This window comes from Puma concolor, chromosome B3 (assembly GCF_028749965.1).
Source record: "Puma concolor isolate L17-30 chromosome B3, mPumCon1.1.hap2, whole genome shotgun sequence".
Lineage (NCBI taxonomy): Eukaryota > Metazoa > Chordata > Mammalia > Carnivora > Felidae > Puma > Puma concolor.
Genome location: NC_141672.1, coordinates 656,248 through 675,273, shown reverse-complemented (window position 1 = coordinate 675,273; position 19,026 = coordinate 656,248). Strand labels below are relative to the sequence as shown.

General features: G+C 42.8%; 1 protein-coding gene and 1 pseudogene across 1 annotated transcript; both read right to left on the bottom strand.

Moving 5' to 3' along the window:
- Positions 1-88: 88 nt before the first annotated feature.
- Positions 89-14,429, bottom strand: LOC147579593 (disintegrin and metalloproteinase domain-containing protein 20-like). The gene is given in 2 exon segments (XM_086708456.1): positions 89-159; positions 13,342-14,429. Coding segments are annotated over 2 exon segments (1,140 nt in total). The 5' UTR covers positions 14,411-14,429.
- A 27-nt stretch (positions 14,430-14,456) lies between these two features.
- LOC147579592 (immunoglobulin heavy variable 3-23 pseudogene) lies at positions 14,457-17,434 on the bottom strand (annotated as a pseudogene).
- Positions 17,435-19,026: the final 1,592 nt, after the last annotated feature.

Here is a 19,026-nt window from a genome sequence, read left to right as displayed (position 1 = left end):
TCACTGTGTGTAAGTTCGTGTGATTCTCAAACAAATAATTTTCTTCTTACTGATTTTCATGTCTTTATTTCATTTTCTTACCTAATTTTTATGGGTACATCTTCAACTTGTAGGAGCAGAAAGCTTTTTCCTTCTTCGCTTCTGTGTTCTTTGTCTGGTCTAAGGATTCAATTGACATAAGACAGATCTACAGAAGAGAATAAATTTCATTTTGCATGTGCACAAGCTTCCTAATAATATGACACCCAGAGAATGAAGAAAGTAGGTGGCACTTGTGCCTTTTAGAATAAAAAACAATGGATTTGCGAAGAGTTAACGAGACAGAGATTTGGGTTTGGGCAAGTCAATTAGTGAGGAACTAACCAGGCTTGTTTGCACAGCCTTCTTGGTGCTACGTTCCCATTTCTGGTGCTAAGGATGGTTCTTCCATTCTGGTAGAGGGGAAGAAGTTTCCCAGGAGAGGTTGATTTCCTGCTCTCAGGGGGATAAAGAAGGGTCACAGTTTCCTTAGACTAGCTGTTACTCAAGTGACTTTCCTCCAAATAAGCAATGTGACAAGATGACGTACATTGGGTGCCATATTTTACTGGTCTTCATGTTACCATGTGGAATACCTATGTAGGGAATGAGCATCCTTGCCCGGCTCCTAATGTGACAGGAAAAGCTTCAGTTTTTCACTGTTAAATATGCTGTCAGGTGTGGGCTTTTCATCTATGGCCACGATTTTGTGAAGGTTATTTCTTTCTTTCCCTCAGTTGCTGAGATTTTTTAATAATGACAATTTGTTGAATTTTCTCTAGTTTTATATGCATCAATAGATGGTGATATAGATGATCAACAGATGTGACTGCATTGTCACAAATGACCCTTTCATTGTGCTGTTGCTTTCACTATGCTAGGAGTTTTGCATGTATGTCCATCTGAGATATTGGCCTTTAGTTTCTCTTCTTACGGTGTCTTTCGATTTTGCAGCATAGTAAGGTCGGTCTTGTGGATGAATTGGGGCATATTCCTTTCTTTTCAGTTTTTGGTAAGAGTCTGAGAGGTCTTGTCATTAAGTCTCTTTTATATTTTGATATAATTCATAGATAAAGCCCTGTGTTACTAAGCTGACTTTTTTCTTTTGGGACGGTGTATGATTAGATTATAGATTGAATTTTATTTGTTTTAATTCTGTTAATTTTCTATTTCTTTATGTACAGTCTTGTGGATTGTTTGTCTCTGGAAATTGCCTAGTTGCCCTTTGTTATCTAATAATGGGTCTATAATTATCTAGACATTTTCTGTTATTGTTTTTCACTTCTTTGGTGTCAGTTATGTCCCCTCCTTAATTCTGATTGTATCTGTTTGAGTTTTACCTATTTTCCTAGTAGAGATGCTTTTTCAATTGCATTTAGCTTTCCAGATATCCATTTCAATTTGTTAATTTTTTGTATTATTACACTTTTTATTCCTTTTATCTGTTCTAATAATTTCTAATGTTAGTTGAGTTCATAAAAATGCCAATGAATGTACCTGGGAAATTCTTATTTATATGGTACCACAAAGCACACAGAAGTGAGAAAACAATCCTGAGAAAGAAGAACAAACCTGGAGACAGCACACATCCTTCTTTCTAAGTATATTGCAGAGGTACATTGTCTATAACACTGTGCTGATGGCACAGAGTCAGACACACAGACCAGTGGAGCAGATTACAGAGACCAGAGTGAAATGTGTCTGGATGCAGTCAGCAAATCCTCCATGAGATTTCATAGAATTAAAATTAGGGAAAAAATGGCCTCTTTCACAAATGGTTTTGAATTCCAGTGAGTAAAATAATGACATTTGGTGCTTATCTTATACCATACAGATATGTAGACCCCCATTCAGCCCCTTCCCTGGAGTCTGGCAGACCCACCTCCTCAATTAGCTACTGAAGGTGAATCTAGAGACTGCACAGGAGAGTGTCAGGGACACCCTCCCCTGCCAGGCTTCTCAGGTCTCCCCCAGACTCCACCAGCTGTACGTCACACAAGACATCTACAGATACAAGTCAGGAAAATGTCACACATCCACTGTTTCTCTCACTCATATGCACTAACATAGTCAGTGTTTCTTGTTCATCATGAATTACTGTTTATAATAGAACCAAGGAAAAGCAAAGTGAATCCAACTCCATGGTGAGATGTCTGTGTTCTGTTCTGATCACTGAATGTGAACACTTAGGGGCTGGGGCTCTTCTCCCAGCTACAGTTTCAGGGATGGGAGGGTTTAATCAGCATACAGATGTCCTTTGACAATATAGTAAATTTTGCAATAGAATCCTCAAGAAGCCAGTGGCCTTTGGTAGGTGTCAGGGATGGGGCAGTGTTTGGTGTCACAATATCTTTCAGGACATTGTGATTTATTAATTTGTGATTTTGCTGCAGTGATTATAAGTACCCATGGTAATCCTTATTTTCACATATGAACCCAAACACTTGAGGTAAGAATCAGTATACCACCATTGTACAGGTTAACAGATACACTGCAGCAGAGACAGAGTGTGTGAATATCCAAGATCACGTATGAGGTGAGAGTAGTCCCAGTATCTGAACCTGTGCTCCCCTCCAGGGGGCCCACCTGCCTCCTGAACCACATGCAGGACAAGGCTGGACATCCGAGTGAGGTTTGCAGGTTCCTGACCTTCTAGAAGTCCCAGGAGAGTGATGGATGGAAGCCAGGTCTATTCTGTCACAAATTGGAGAGAGTGAGAAGCCTCGACAGAGACTCACAGAGATGCTGGAGATTCCAGGTGTTTTCTACAAACACAAGGGGTTATTTACAGATGAACTCTATGTGGACATCAATGGAAACCCTCAGTATGGAGCCTCTGGGTGGCTCAGTTGGTTAAGTGTCCGATTTTGACTCAGGTCATGGTCTCACAGCTTATGGGTCTGAGACTTGTGTCGTGCTCTGTGCTGACAGCTCAGAGCCTGGAGACTGCTTTATCTTCTGATACTGTGTCTCCTCTCTCTCTCTTCCCCTTGCCCGCTCGTAGTCTGTCTCTCTCTCTCTTAAAAATAAATAAACATTAAAAAAAAAGAAAGCCTCAATAATGTTAAAATGGTTGAATTTTATTTAAATATGTTGAAGGCAAAACACCTGAGATCAGGAAGGATGATGTTAATTAAAAATATTTCTTCATCTATGAAGTGGAGATCATTATTCTTCTAAACAGTTGTTAATATGAGAATGATCAAAGATGTATTTATCCCAGTGTCTGACCCTGGGAAAATTTGTGTATTCCCATTATCATGGTTTATTTAAACAGGGAGGACACTTGTGTTTTTCCACAGCTTTTACAAACTCTTTGCTGTGTTCATGTCAGAATAAGTGTGCAGAGCCTGGATCTGAAAGCCCTTGAGAGGAGACCAGTCCTCAACCAATCTCTTGTCCTGGATCATGAGCTCCCTGGTCTCTGAGTTCCCCCTGGTGGTTGTGATTGCCCCCGGTGGTCCCCGTGCTCCTGTTGTTTCACAGACCCCTGCAGAGGTACAGTGACTCCTTTATTCCCCTCCCCATTTATGCAACATGCAAGGGTGAGACCCTTCCATCATGAGCATTGCAGACTCTTCTGTTCACAGGATGTCTCCTCCTACATATTTTCCATCTTTGAACCCTTCACTCTGCTTCTTCCCTATAAATATACAGTTATATTTCCTTAAATCATTGGTGAGCAACAATCTTGAATAGTTATCCTTATCAGCTGGCAAGAGTCAGAAGAACTTTTCATTCGATAATCAAGAAAACAAAAGAAAGATTTTTGGGCTCACAAATTCTACTTTCATGAAACTGGGACAAATGTGCTCAGCTTCAGACATGTACCACCTTTAAGAAAAAAGGAAGTGTCAATCCCAGAGACAGGTTGGAGTCTGAGATTCAGAGCATTCTGTCTTTGAACCTAACGGGTTTCCCCAGATTGTTAATCAAATTGTTTCTTGTTGGTGATGCACTTCTCAATTACGCTGTATTTCTTCTGGCATAGGAATGTCAGTACCTGTTATGTTATGGTTACCATGCAGAAGCATTCAGAAGAACATGAATGGTTTTCTATAAATGCCAGTCGGCTGATGGAAAGCGTTTCACCCCCGGATGGAAGGTACCACAGTCTCACCCTACCCAAGCTACATGGTTACATTTGGGGTTTTAGAGGTAGTGAAATTTAGGTACATTTTGGACTTGACTTAATATTTAATGATTTGACATGTTGGAGGATTTGGGGGTGTGGTAATGTGAGTGTCATGTGGGATGGAGGTGAACTTTCCCTGACATCAGTGTGGACTGTGGTCATCTATGTCATTCTTGAACCTGTGTAGAATAACTTATGTGGCCAAAGGGACTTGTCACATGAGATTAATTTTGAGACATTGATATTACTGCCATGTGTATGAGTCTGGGGATGGAGTTCAGGACACAGACGGGCAGTCACCAAATGTCCGTCTCGGAACTGAAGATGAGTGGGTCCTGAAGACAGCACATCTGTGGGAGGGAATACCTTGAGAATTGTGGGATGAACCTCCTCATCACCAGGCACAGACACTTTCTTGCATGAAGTCCATGTTTCCCTCTGGGTCTGAGTGTCTAACCAAACCCAGGTGGATATGCATGGATGTCCCCAAAATGCTCTGAGGTGAAGAGAAACGGTAATGAAAGAAACATGAAGAAAGACAGATAACAACAAGGAAAGACACATAAAGGAGTCATTGCCATTGAGAGAGGACTTCTGGGGCTGACATGCATCCTGTTTTCTTCAGCCTTGATTGGAGGATGTTGGACACTAGCCAGTGGAGGTCGGGGGCAGCCCTACAAACTGGGCTCTGGGATGTAAGACCAGAACCGTAGCCACCCTCAAAGCTGACTGTGTTGTAGACAAGTGACATGACTCGGGAGGTCCCTCACCTGAGGGTAAAGAGATGTTCTGGCCACCCTGTGGCCCCTCCACCCTCTGAGGTCAATCCCTCCAGTTGTTATACATTCACAGCCTCTATTGTATGTGAAATGTACCCTCTCTCAGTAAGGCGATGGTCCACTGCTGGTTCTGGGAGGATCCGTCATTGTGACCTTGTTTCTGGTATAAACCTCTTCTCTGTCTTCTAAGAATGAAGGCAAAGTTCCCCTTTTCATGTAGCTAAAATCCGATATTGTGCCCGCACTTGGTATTAATTATTTTTTGGTGTAAATCACTAGTGAAATTGTCATCTGTTTGGAAATTCCCTTCAGAAGCAAGTAGTGGAATACATGGGTGGTGTCAGGTGGTGTAGACCAGTGGAACAGCACATGGTAACCATGCATCCTCAAGGCTGAACTTGTTCCCTAGTGAGGAATGGGAAGTACAAGGAATGCCAGCTGACACTAGTCTGTGCTTTCTGAGTACCCAGCAGACCTGGGTGAACGGGCCTGCTCCAGGAGCAAGCATGTCTACACACAGGCAATACATAGATGCCAGCTGTCTAGACAGACTGCCCATGAGATGTGGTCACAGAGGAGCCGGGAAGGGCAGCTGGGGTTTGAATTCCAACTCACGTGGCAGCAACATTGGGAATCATGAGTACGTTTGTTAATTAATGTCCACTACCATTTAGGGATAAAATGGGTAAATGCAAGTAGTTAGATTCACTGCCCTAGATCCCATCGGTTATGACCATTTGTAACAAAATTTCTCCCCTTCCTTGTTTTCCCCTGTTTTTTAATATCTGAAGATTTTATTTATTTACATCTTTGTTAGTTAACATGTAGTGTAGTTTTAGTTTTGGGAATGAAATTTAGTGATTCATCACATATATTAACACCCAGTGCGCATCACAACAAGTGACCTACATAATCTCCATCACCCGTTTAGCTATTTGAATCAGAATTTTTGTGTCCTTTGTGTAAATACCTTGTAGAGAAATTGGTGGGACATAAGGTAATTCTATTTTAACTTTTTAAACTCTTCTCCAGTGTGGTCACACCACTTTGCATTCCCACCAAGAGTATAGGAAGTTTCCTCTGTCTCCACATCCTTGCCAATATCTGTTGCTTCCTGAATTGTTCATTTTAGCCATTCTGACAGGTGTGAGGTGGTATCTTATCATGATTTTGAATTGTTTTCCCCCAATGATGAGTGATGTTGAGCATCTTTTCACGTGTCTCTTAGCCATCCAGATGTTTTCTTGGAAAAGTGTCTGCTCGATTGTTCTGGGGTAGCTCTTCCTGCCCGGGCTCTTCTCCCTGTGCTTTAATAAGATCATCTTTTTGCACCAAAGACATCTTCAAGAATTCGTTCTTGGTCATTGGTTCCGGACCCTAATTTAAAATGATAGATCTTGAGTGATGAGAGGGAAGATGGCGGCGTAGGAGGACGCTGGACTCACAGCGCATCCTGCTGATCACTTAGATTCCACCTACACCTGCCTAAATAACCCAGAAAACCGCCAGAGGATTAGCAGAACGGAGTCGCCGGATCCAAGCGCAGACAAGAGGCCCACGGAAGAGGGTAGGAAGGGCGGCGAGGCGGTGCGCGCTCCACGGACTGGCGGGAGGGAGCCGGGGCGGAGGGGCATCTTGCTGGCCAAGCAGAGCCCCCAAGTCTGGCTTGCAAAAAGGGGAGGGGCCTGACGGACTGTGTTCCGACAGCGAGCGCGACTTAGCGTCTGGGAGGTCATAAGTTAACAGCTCTGCTCAGAAAGCGGGAAGGCTGGAGGACAAAGGGAAGGAGAGCTGCTGAGCCCCCTGACGACAGAGCTCAGTTTGGTGGGGAACAAAGGCGCTCGCCAGCGCCATCTCCCCCGCCCATCCCCCAGCCAAAATCCCAAAGAGAACCAGTTCCTGCCAGAGAACTTGCTCGCTCCGCACAAACACCCAACTCTGCGCTTCTTTGGAGCCAAACCTCCGGCAGCGGATCTGACTCCCTCCTGCTGCCACAGGGCCCCTCCTGAAGTGGATCACCTAAGGAGAAGCAAGCTAAGCCTGCCCCTCCTGCCCCTGTGCACCTTGCCTACCCACCCCAGCTAAGACGCCAGATCCCCAGCATCACAAGCCTGGCAGTGTGCAAGTAGCCCAGACAGGCCACCCCACCCCACAGTGAATCCCGCCCCTAGGAGAGGGGAAGAGAAGACACGCACCAGTCTGACTGTGGCCCCAGCGGTGGGCTGGGGGCAGACATCAGGTCTGACTGTGGCTCCGCCCACCAACTCCACTTATACACCACAGCACAGGGGAAGTGCCCTGCAGGTCATCACCATGCCAGGGACTATCCAAAAATGATCAAGCGGAAGAATTCCCCTCAGAAGAATCTCCAGGAAATAACAACAGCTAATGAGCTGATCAAAAGGATTTGAATAATATAACAGAAAGTGAATTTAGAATAATAGTCATAAAATTAATCACTGGGCTTGAAAACAGTATAGCTGACAGCAGAGAATCTCTTGCTACAGAGATCAAGGGACTAAGGAACAGTCACGAGGAGCTGAAAAACGCTTCAAACGAAATGCTTAACAAAATGGAAACCACCACGGCTCGGATTGAAGAGGCAGAGGAGAGAATAGGTGAACTAAAAGATAAAGTTATGGAAAAAGAGGAAGCTGAGAAAAAGAGAGATAAAAAAATCCAGGAGTATGAGGGGAAAATTAGAGAACTAAGTGATACACTAAAAAGAAATAATATACGCATAATTGGTATCCCAGAGGAGGAAGAGAGAGGGAAAGGTGCTGAAGGGGTACTTGAAGAAATAATTGCTGAGAACTTCCCTGAACTGGGGAAGGAAAAAGGCATTGAAATCCAAGAGGCACAGAGAACTCCCTTCAGACGTAACTTGAATCGATCTTCTGCACGACATATCATAGTGAAATTGGCAAAATACAAGGATAAAGAGAAAATTCTGAAAGCAGCAAGGGATAAACGTGCCCTCACATATAAAGGGAGACCTATAAGACTCGTGACTGATCTCTCTTTTGAAACTTGGCAGGCCAGAAAGAATTGGCACGAACAGGCACATGAAAAGATGTTCAGCGTCGCTCCTTATCAGGGAAATACAAATCAAAACCACACTCAGATATCACCTCACGCCAGTCAGAGTGGCCAAAATGAACAAATCAGGAGACTATAGATGCTGGAGAGGATGTGGAGAAACGGGAACCCTCTTGCACTGTTGGTGGGAATGCAAATTGGTGCAGCCGCTCTGGAAAGCAGTGTGGAGGTTCCTCAGAAAATTAAAAATAGACCTACCCTATGACCCAGCAATAGCACTGCTAGGAATTTATCCAAGGGACACAGGAGTACTGATGCATAGGGGCACTTGTACCCCAATGTTCATAGCAGCACTCTCAACAATAGCCAAATTATGGAAAGAGCCTAAATGTCCATCAACTGATGAATGGATAAAGAAATTGTGGTTTATATACACAATGGAGTACTACGTGGCAATGAGAAAAAATGAAATATGGCCTTTTGTAGCAACGTGGATGGAACTGGAGAGTGTGATGCTAAGTGAAATAAGCCATACAGAGAAAGACAGATACCATATGGTTTCACTCTTATGTGGATCCTGAGAAACTTAAGAGAAACCCATGGGGGAGGGGAACAAAAAAAAAAAAAAGAGGTTAGAGTGGGAGAGAGCCAAAGCATAAGAGACTGTTGAGAACTGAGAACAAACTAAGGGTTGATGGGGGGTGGGAGGGAGGAGAGGGTGGGTGATGGGTACTGAGGAGGGCACCTTTTGGGATGAGCACTGGGTGTTGTATGGAAACCAATTTGACGATAAATTTCATATATAAATAAAAAAAATATATATAAAAAAAATAAAATAAAAAAAAATAAACTGCATGGATAACTGCTAATGGAAAAAAAAAAAAAGAATTGGCACGAGATTTTCAGTGTGCTAGACAGAAAAAATATGCAGCCGAGAATCCTTTATCCAGCAAGTCTGTCACTTAGAATAGAAGGAGAGATAAAGGTCTTCCCAAACAAACAAAAACTGAAGGAATTTGTCACCACTAAACCAGCCCTACAAGAGATCCTGAGGGGGACCCTGTGAGACAAAGTACCAGAGACATCACTACAAGCATAAAACGTACATCACAATGACTCTAAACCCATATCTTTCTATAATAACACTGAATGTAAATGGATTAAATGCGCCAACCAAAAGACATAGGGTATCAGAATGGATAAAAAAACAAGACCCAGCTATTTGCTGTCTACAAGAGACTCATTTTAGACCTGAGGACACCTTTAGATTGAGAGTGAGGGGATGGAGAACTATTTATCATGCTACTGGAAGCCAAAAGAAAGCTGGAGTAGCCATACTTATATCAGACAAACTAGACTTTAAATTAAAGGCTGTAACAAGAGATGAAGAAGGACATTATATAATAGTGACAGGGTCTATCCATCAGGAAGAGCTAACAGTTATAAATGTCTATGTGCCGAATACTGGAGCGCCCAAATATATAAAACAATTACTCATAAATATAAGCAACCTTATTGATAAGAATGTGGTAATTGCAGGGGACTTTAACACCCCACTTACAGAAATGGATAGATCATCTAGACACACGGTCAATAAAGAAACAAGGGCCCTGAATGAGACATTGGATCAGATGGACTTGACAGATATATTTAGAACTCTGCATCCCAAAGCAACAGAATATACTTTCTTCTCGAGTGCACATGGAACATTCTCCAAGATAGATCATATACTGGGTCACAAAACAGCCCTTCATAAGTTTACAAGAATTGAAATCATACCATGCATACTTTCAGACCACAACGCTATGAAGCTTGAAATCAACCACAGAAAAAAGTCTGGAAAACCTCCAAAAGCATGGAGGTTAAAGAACACCCTACTAACGAATGAGTGGGTCAACCAGGCAATTAGAGAAGAAATTTAAAAATATATGGAAACAAACGAAAATGAAAATACAACAATCCAAACGCTTTGGGACGCAGCGAAGGCAGTCCTGAGAGGAAAATACATTGCAATCCAGGCCTATCTCAAGAAACAAGAAAAATCCCAAATACAAAATCTAACAGCACACCTAAAGGAACTAGAAGCAGAACAGCAAAGGCAGCCTAAACCCAGCAGAAGAAGAGAAATAATAAAGATCAGAGCAGAAATAAACAATATAGAATCTAAAAAAACTGTAGAGCAGATCAACGAAACCAAGAGTTGGTTTTTTGAAAAAATAAACAAAATTGACAAACCTGTAGCCAGGCTTCTCAAAAAGAAAAGGGAGATGACCCAAATAGATAAAATCATGAATGAAAATGGGATTATTACAACCAATCCCTCAGAGATACAAACAATTATCAGGGAATACTATGAAAAATTATATGCCACTTCAACCAGGTCACGATCTCACGGTCCGTGAGTTCGAGCCCCGCGTCAGGCTCTGGGCTGATGGCTCAGAGCCTGGAGCCTGTTTCCGATTCTGTATCTCCCTCTCTCTCTGCCCCTCCCCTGTTCATGCCCTGTCTCTCTCTGTCCCAAAAATAAATAAACGTTGAAAAAAAAATTATATGCCAACAAATTGGACAACCTGGAAGAAATGGACAAATTCCTGAACACCCCCACTCTTCCAAAACTCAATCAGGAGGAAATAGAAAGCTTGAACAGACCCATAACCAGCGAAGAAATTGAATCGGTTATCAAAAATCTCCCAACAAATAAGAGTCCAGGACCAGATGGCTTCCCAGGGGAGTTCTACCAGACGTTTAAAGCAGAGATAATACCTATCCTTCTCAAGCTATTCCAAGAAATAGAAAGGGAAGGAAAACTTCCAGACTCATTCTATGAAGCCAGTATTACTTTGATTCCTAAACCAGATAGAGACCCAGTAAAAAAAGAGAACTACAGGCCAATATCCCTGATGAATATGGATGCAAAAATTCTCAATAAGATACTAGCAAATCAAATTCAACGGCATATAAAAAGAATTATTCACCATGATCAAGTGGGATTCATTCCTGGGATGCAGGGCTGGTTCAACATTCGCAAATCAATCAATGTGATACATCACATTAACAAAAAAAAAGAGAAAAACCATATGATCCTGTCAATCGATGCAGAAAAGGCCTTTGACAAAATCCAGCACCCTTTCTTAATAAAAACCCTTGAGAAAGCCGGGATAGAAGGAACATACTTAAAGATCATAAAAGCCATTTATGAAAAGCCCACAGCTAACATCATCCTCAACGGGGAAAAACTGAGAGCTTTTTCCCTGAGATCAGGAACACGACAGGGATGCCCACTCTCACCGCTGTTGTTTAACATAGTGCTGGAAGTTCTAGCATCAGCAATCAGACAACAAAAGGAAATCAAAGGCATCCAAATTGGCAAAGATGAAGTCAAGCTTTCGCTTTTTGCAGATGACATGATATTATACATGGAAAATCCGATAGACTCCACCAAAAGTCTGCTAGAACTGATACACGAATTCAGCAAAGCTGCAGGATACAAAATCAATGTACAGAAATCAGTTGCCTTCTTAAACACTAACAATGAAGCAACAGAAAGACAAATAAAGAAACTGATCCCATTCACAATTGCACCAAGAAGCATAAAATACCTAGGAATAAATCTAACCAAAGATGTAAAGGATCTGTATGCTGAAAACTATAGAAAGCTTATGAAGGTAATTGAAGAAGATTTAAAGAAATGGAAAGACATTCCCTGCTCATGGATTGGAAGAATAAATATTGTCAAAATGTCAATACTACCCAAAGCTATCTACACATTCAATGCAATCCCAATCAAAATTGCACCAGCATTCTTCTTGAAACTAGAACAAGCAATCCTAAAATTCATATGGAACCACAAAAGGCCCCGAATAGCCAAAGTAATTTTGAAGAAGAAGACCAAAGCAGGAGGCATCACAATCCCAGACTTTAGCCTCTACTACAAAGCTGCCATCATCAAGACAGCATGGTATTGGCACAAAAACAGACACATAGACCAATGGAATAGAATAGAAACCCCAGAACTAGACCCACAAACGTATGGCCAACTCATCTTTGACAAAGCAGGGAAGAACATCCAATGGAAAAAAAGACAGTCTCTTTAACAAATGGTGCTGGGAGAACTCGACAGCAACATGCAGAAGGTTGAAACTAGACCACTTCCTCACACCATTCACAAAAATAAACTCAAAATGGATAAAGGACCTGAATGTGAGACAGGAAACCATCAAAACCTTAGAGGAGAAAGCAGGAAAAGACCTCTCTGACCTTAGCCGTAGCAATCTCTTACTCGACACATCCCCAAAGGCAAGGGAATTAAAAGCAAAAGTGAATTACTGGGACCTTATGAATATAAAAAGCTTCTGCACAGCAAAGGAAACAACCAACAAAACTAAAAGGCAACCAACGGAATGGGAAAAGATATTTGCAAATGACATATCGGACAAAGGGCTAGTATCCAAAATCTATAAAGAGCTCACCAAACTCCACACCCGAAAAGCAAATAACCCAGTGAAGAAATGGGCAGAAAACATGAATAGACACTTCTCTAAAGAAGACATCCGGATGGCCAATAGGCACATGAAAAGATAGATGTTCAGCGTTGCTCCTTATCAGGGAAATACAAATCAAAACCACACTCAGGTATCACCTCACGCCAGTCAGAGTGGCCAAAATGAACAAATCAAGAGACTATAGAAGCTGGAGAGGATGTGGAGAAACGGGAGCCCTCTTGCACTGTTGGTGGGAATGCAAATTGGTGCAGCCGCTCTGGAAAGCAGTGTGGAGGTTCCTCAGAAAATTAAAAATAGACCTACCCTATGACCCAGCAATAGCACTGCTAGGAATTTATCCAAGGGACACAGGAGTACTGATGCATAGGGGCACTTGTACCCCAATGTTCATAGCAACACTCTCAACAATAGCCAAATTATGTAAAGAGCCTAAATGTCCATCAACTGATGAATGGATAAAGAAATTGTGGTTTATATAAACAATGGAATACTGCGTGGCAATGAGAAAGAATGAAATATGGCCTTTTGTAGCAACGTGGATGGAACTGGAGAGTGTGATGCTAAATGAATAAGCCATACAGAGAAAGACAGATACCATATGGTTTCACTCTTATGTGGATCCTGAGAAACTTAACAGGAACCCATGGGGGAGGGGAAGGAAAAAAAAAAAGAGGTTAGAGTGGGAGAGAGCCAAAGCATAAGAGACTGTTGAGAACTGAGAACAAACTAAGGGTTGATGGGGGGTGGGAGGGAGGAGAGGGTGGGTGATGGGTATTGAGGAGGGCACCTTTTGGGATGAGCACTGGGTGTTGTATGGAAACCAATTTGACAATAAATTTCATATATAAATAAAAAAATAGAAAAAAACACTGATTGTCATAAAAAATACCAATAGGTTTTGCAATTTTTTGGGCTACTAACACAGACAACAATAAAAAATGTCTGCCTAGAGAAGCAAGCAAGATGATGGATTTTGATCCGCATACCGCATATGTGGCTGGCTGAAACTGAAGTTCATGTGGCGCATCTTTGTTCATAAGTAAAGCTGTATGTGCTTTAAAAGCAACAAACAAGTGTCTTTGAAAGTAGATATGAATCGGACTCCCTGGCACCTGAAAATTGTTCAAGACAACTGGATCTTCCAGATTATAAATGACCATGGAGGAAATACAGTGCCTTACATCAATACCTTGAAGCATTGAGTCAGTCAAACTAACAAGCCTTATGAGGAATCAGGCACATTTTGACACGTTGTTGAACACACTATACATTGTTTTGGAACCGAGAACAAGTCCTTTCAAAATTCTATGATGGGATGAATACAACTTACTAGAGATCCTGGGGGCTGCACTGATATTTGCTTGAGAGAACAGGGGGTTCCTATCCCCCTTATATCCCAGGTTATAAGTAGGTCCCGTTGCATTGGTGTCTGCCACTATCTGAGAAACAACGTGTTCAAACCGTTGGGAATCGCTGAGGGGTCTGATTTCATAGGCAAGGTCATCCAACTTCATGATACCTTCAAGGCCCCCATAGCACGTGTCCATGGTGACCATGGAAAGAGGAATCTCCTCCAGGTAGCCGAGGTAGTAACAGTCTGGAGGGATGAAGGGGTAGTCCATCTGCAAGGCTCCCTGAGCATCCTGAGTCATCATCAGGAAATGTCTGGACCAAAAGAGTTTCTTGTGCCTCATGTGGATAACATGGCTCTTGCCCCCAAAATGCAGGCTATAGGACAGCCAGCCAGGCATCTGAACACCCTTGCCGTGGTGCAACTCCTTCTTGGGAATTACCACCTCAGAAGAGATGTAGCGCCATGAGGGACGACCTTGAGAACCTTGGACAGGAGCCAGCAATGCCCAGAGCGCAAACAGCAAGAGGGTTGCCCTCAGGGTGACCTGGTCCTCTGCCAGCCTCATGCCCCTGCTCAGGGACATCTGCCAGTGAGAATGGATAAATGGAGGATCCTCACCAAAGCCAGGTCTAGACCATCAGACAGAACAGAGGGCTGTACCGGGTGGCCAGCATCCTACACCTCGGGGCCACCTGTGGGGTTAGGTAACAGTCACAGGGCGTGGCATTGGGTGACCCTGCTCATCAGTTCACCTGGGGTGGATGTGGGAGAGTCAGGTGGGCCATGGTCAACAGTGCTCACATGGACATGGGTAGGGAATTGGACCCAGAAACACGGCTCTATTCAGCACATTCCATCTTTTCTCCTACTTGGATACGGGATATGCAATTATAACACACTGAACTTCTCTACCAATTCCACGTCCTGTGGTACTGCTGGGTCACTTTCTCTGGATGACTGCTATTCCTCATTATGGAGACCAATGCTTCCTACTTCCATGGGATATGGAGGTAGACTGTCAATTTTACCTTTGTACGTATTGAAAAACATCGCTTTGTAATTTTACGTGTCTTATTCTGGTTGGCTATTAGTTTGCAAGCCATTTGATCCTTTTGGTTGTTGCTTTGAAGCTTCCTCTGAGTTTACTGAGGAAACATTTCCCAGTATTCTGTGTCATGATTGGTGAAGTACAAGGTTGTATTTTAGTTTTTTCTTATGCCGTCTGGTGAGAACAGAAAGTACTGCTGACCATGTGTGAGCCCCAGGCGATTTCCCCTCTAATCCCTTATTGTGGTTCTTTCCTGGCCTCTGGTAGTCTTCTCCCATGCCTGTGAGTTTCTCTCCTCAGGGGGAGATAGATGCAGGGGAGTTGAGGTTACATTGGCAGCTTGCACCATGGAGGCTGCACATGATCGAAAATGGTATCCAGCATGGAACTCCCTTGTTTAAGTACCGTCTAGTCCTTTAAAATCCCCTGGGTTGGGGACAAACCCTCAGAGTTGGCTTTTGGAGAAGAGTCTGCCTTTTCTCCGGGTGGCTGTCCTCCTAAATAAAGCTCAACTTCTTTTCCCACCAAAACTAAAACTTTGAACATTGACCTTTCCAGAAATACTCAGCTGAATTTGGGATTTGATAACAATACAATGGAGAGTGGAATGGCAGTTGTCAGGGGCTGGCAGGGTGGAGCAATGAGGAGTAGACCTCAAGGGCTATGATTTTCTGTTATGCAAGATGATTAAGTTCTAGAGGGGTCTCCACAACATTACCCCTGTAATTAACAGTACTGTACTGTATGGTTCAAGTTTTGTGAAGAGTGTTGGTCTCATGTTCAGTGAGATCCTAACTCAAAACCAAAGTGGAAGACACGAATTTTGCTTCTCACATGACAGTATGCTGAACGGCATGGACACACTCTCTACTGATAATGTGAAAATAATTTAAAAACATTTGCATAGTTTGAATAGTAACCCTGAGGATATTTCATTTACAAATATCTTCTTCCATTTCATAGGTTGCCTTTTAGTTTTGTTGATTGTTTCCATCACTGTGCAGAAGCGTGCTATTTTGAGGTAGTCCCAATAGTTCATATATGTATGTATTTAATTTTCTTCTTTTATTTTTAATTTAAATTGAAGTCTTCAGTCTTTGAGCTCCACGTTTACAGGAAGTTGACTTGTCATGATTAACTTTATGGGTTATCTTGACTGCATCATGCGTGCCCAGATTCACCACTGTTTCTGTGGATGTCTGTGATGTGTTTCCAGAAGAGACTGGCATTTTCCTCCATGGTTTCTGTCTGGGCATCACCCATTCCATTAAGGTTCTGAATAGAATCTGATGCAGAGGGAGAAAGAATTCCCTCATTTTTACTTCCCATGTGCTTGTTTGAACTGGAACAGTGGTCCCCTCTGGAACCTTGTAATGAGAGTTATATCATCAGATCTCTACGTTCTGAGACTAGACCCTAGTTCAGAATCAGACATATTACACCACTGGTTTTCCTGGGTCTCCAGCTTGTGACAGTAGATCATGGGACTTCCCAACCTCTTTAGTCATGGAAACCAATGTGCTTTGGGTTCTGTTCCTCAGGAGAATCCAGACTAATACATGGAGATGATTTACCTCTTCTTTAGAGGAATTGAATAAAGCTGTAGCTCATGTACCGTCCTGAGTAGCAAGTGCCAGGAGGGAGTGTCACCTTGTTTGATTGGGACAAGCGCTGGGTGAAGTTAATGGGGAGCTGTGGGATCCTGTGGTCCTGGCTGCACAGGGAGTGCATCTGGGACTCCTCTAATGGCTCAGATGTTGTGCCTCAGAAAATCTGTAATTCACTCATGTTGAGGGACAGGAGGAAGCAATGCAAACAACTGTGTCTTTTGTGCATGTTAGTGCAGTTTTCCTATGACAACAGGGATCTAATTCAGAGAGTTAATAGGTAAGCACAGAATCCTGTGTCCAGAGAGGCTCCCTGGGGAAACTGCTGTGTGGACAGGAAGCCCCAGACCCTGACAGGAAACCTGCCTGTAACCTCCATCTGCACCTGCTCCTGGCAACACAAAGCAGAATTGTGCATAGTGTGCGCCCCCTGGTGGTGCTGATCCCCTCCTGCAGGGAGGTTTGCGTGTGAGCTCCCAGCGAGGTCCCCTCACCCTGTTCCTTGCACAGTAATATGTGGCCGTGTCCTCAGACTTCAGGTTGTTCATCTGCAGATACAGCGTGTTCTTGGCATTGTCTCTGGAGATGGTGAATCGGCCCTTCACGGAGTCTGCGTAGTATGTGCTACCTCCACTACCACTAATTGCTGCGACCCACTGCAGCCTCTTTCCTGTAGCCTGGCGGACCCAGTTCATGCTGGAACTACTGAAGGTGAATCCAGAGGCTGCACCGGTGAGTCTCAGGGACCCCCCAGGCTTCACCAGGTCTCCCCCAGACTCTACCAGCTGCACGTCACACTGGACACCTGCAGACGCAAGACATCTTGGTCAGGAGACTGTCACACATCCACTGGTTCTCACTCATATCCACTCACATACTCAGTGTCTCTCATTCACCATGAATTACCTTTTAAAAATTCAACAAGGTAAACCAAGCCAACCACATACTCCATGATGAGGTGTCTGTGTTCTGTCCTCATCACAGAATGTGAACACCTGGGACCCCTGGAGCTGGGGCTCCTCTCCCAGCTGCACGGTCGTGATGGGCTGGTTTTATCAGCACAGAGAGGGCCCTATTTGCATGTCCTCTTGCATATACATCACACTGCAGACTTAGATTTGATTCTTTAAAAGTGAATGGCAGGTTTGGGATGCATTTCTACATTAGTTTGTGTGGATGGTGCTGTGACAATATGAATAATTCTTATCAGTGAGCACAGGTATATTTGCGGAACTTGTGCATTTTTACATGTCTTTCATCAACAAAGGTCATTTTCGCACTAGAATTATTTTACATACTTTATGAAATTTAATCCCAAGTACTTTATTCTGTGCCATTTTCAATTGTATAATTTTGTTATTTGTTTTGCATGTATTTCCATGCTGGTGTGTAGAATCATAGGTGGTTTATTTTTATTTATTTTCTTTGTTCATTGTGCTCATTGTGCATCCTGCTCTTTTCCTCATTTTAAAAAACTGGTTCTAATATTTTTTGTGGTATCTCTAGGGTTTTGTTATGTTTAAGATCATGTCATCTCCAAACAAATAATTTTCCTTCCTCCTTACTGATTTAAATGTCTTTTATCTTTTTATTGCCAAAGTTTGTGGGTACTTCTTCCAGTTGTAGGAGAAGAATGCCTTTCCCTTCTTTTCTTCTGGATTTTCACCCAGTGTAAGGATTCAATTGACATAAGACTGATCTAAAGGGGAGAATAAATTTCATTTTGCAAGTGCCTGGGCTTCCTAATAATATGGCACCCAGAGAATGAACAAAGCAGGTGGCACTTGTGACTTTCAGACAACAAAACATTGGATTTGGCAAGAGTCAAGGCAAAGGTGTGGTTTTCGGATATGTAATTAGTCAAGTAACTAGGTTTGTTTGCACAACCTTCTTGTCCCTGACTTCCTTATTCTGGTGCTAAGGATGGTTCTCCCCTCCTGGTACAGGGAAGGGGAGTTTCCCAAGGGAGATTTATATCCTGCTGTCAAGGGACACAGGAGGGTCTGAGTGTCCTTGGGCTGGCTGTTTCTCCCATGACTTTCATCCAATAAGGACTGTGACACGATGATATGGTTAGAGGCAGCACAGTTATTCTTCACGTTATCATGTGGAATACTTCTACTGGGGATGACCATCATTGCCTGGCTCCTGATGTGGCAGGAATGGTTTTAATATGTTATGTTCAATATGCTGTCAGGTGTGGGCTTTCATAGTGGCCATGATCATGTGGAGGTAATTTCCTTCTCCTTTTTAATTGAGTTATTTTAAAGTGATGAAGATGTGTTTGTTGTTCATGAAAAAACTGTGTCTAATGATTTTATGAATAAATTAAGGGTGGCTTTGATTCAATCATTCCCTCTGTTAATGGAGGACACCAGAATTTTGCATTTGTATATGTTGAAGGATACTTGCATTTCAGGGATGAATCACACTGGATTATCATGTATGATCCTTTCAGTGTGCTGTTGAATTCAGTAGGTTCGGATTTCATCAAGGACTTTTGCATGTATGTGTATCTGAGACACTGGCCTGTAGTTTCCCTTC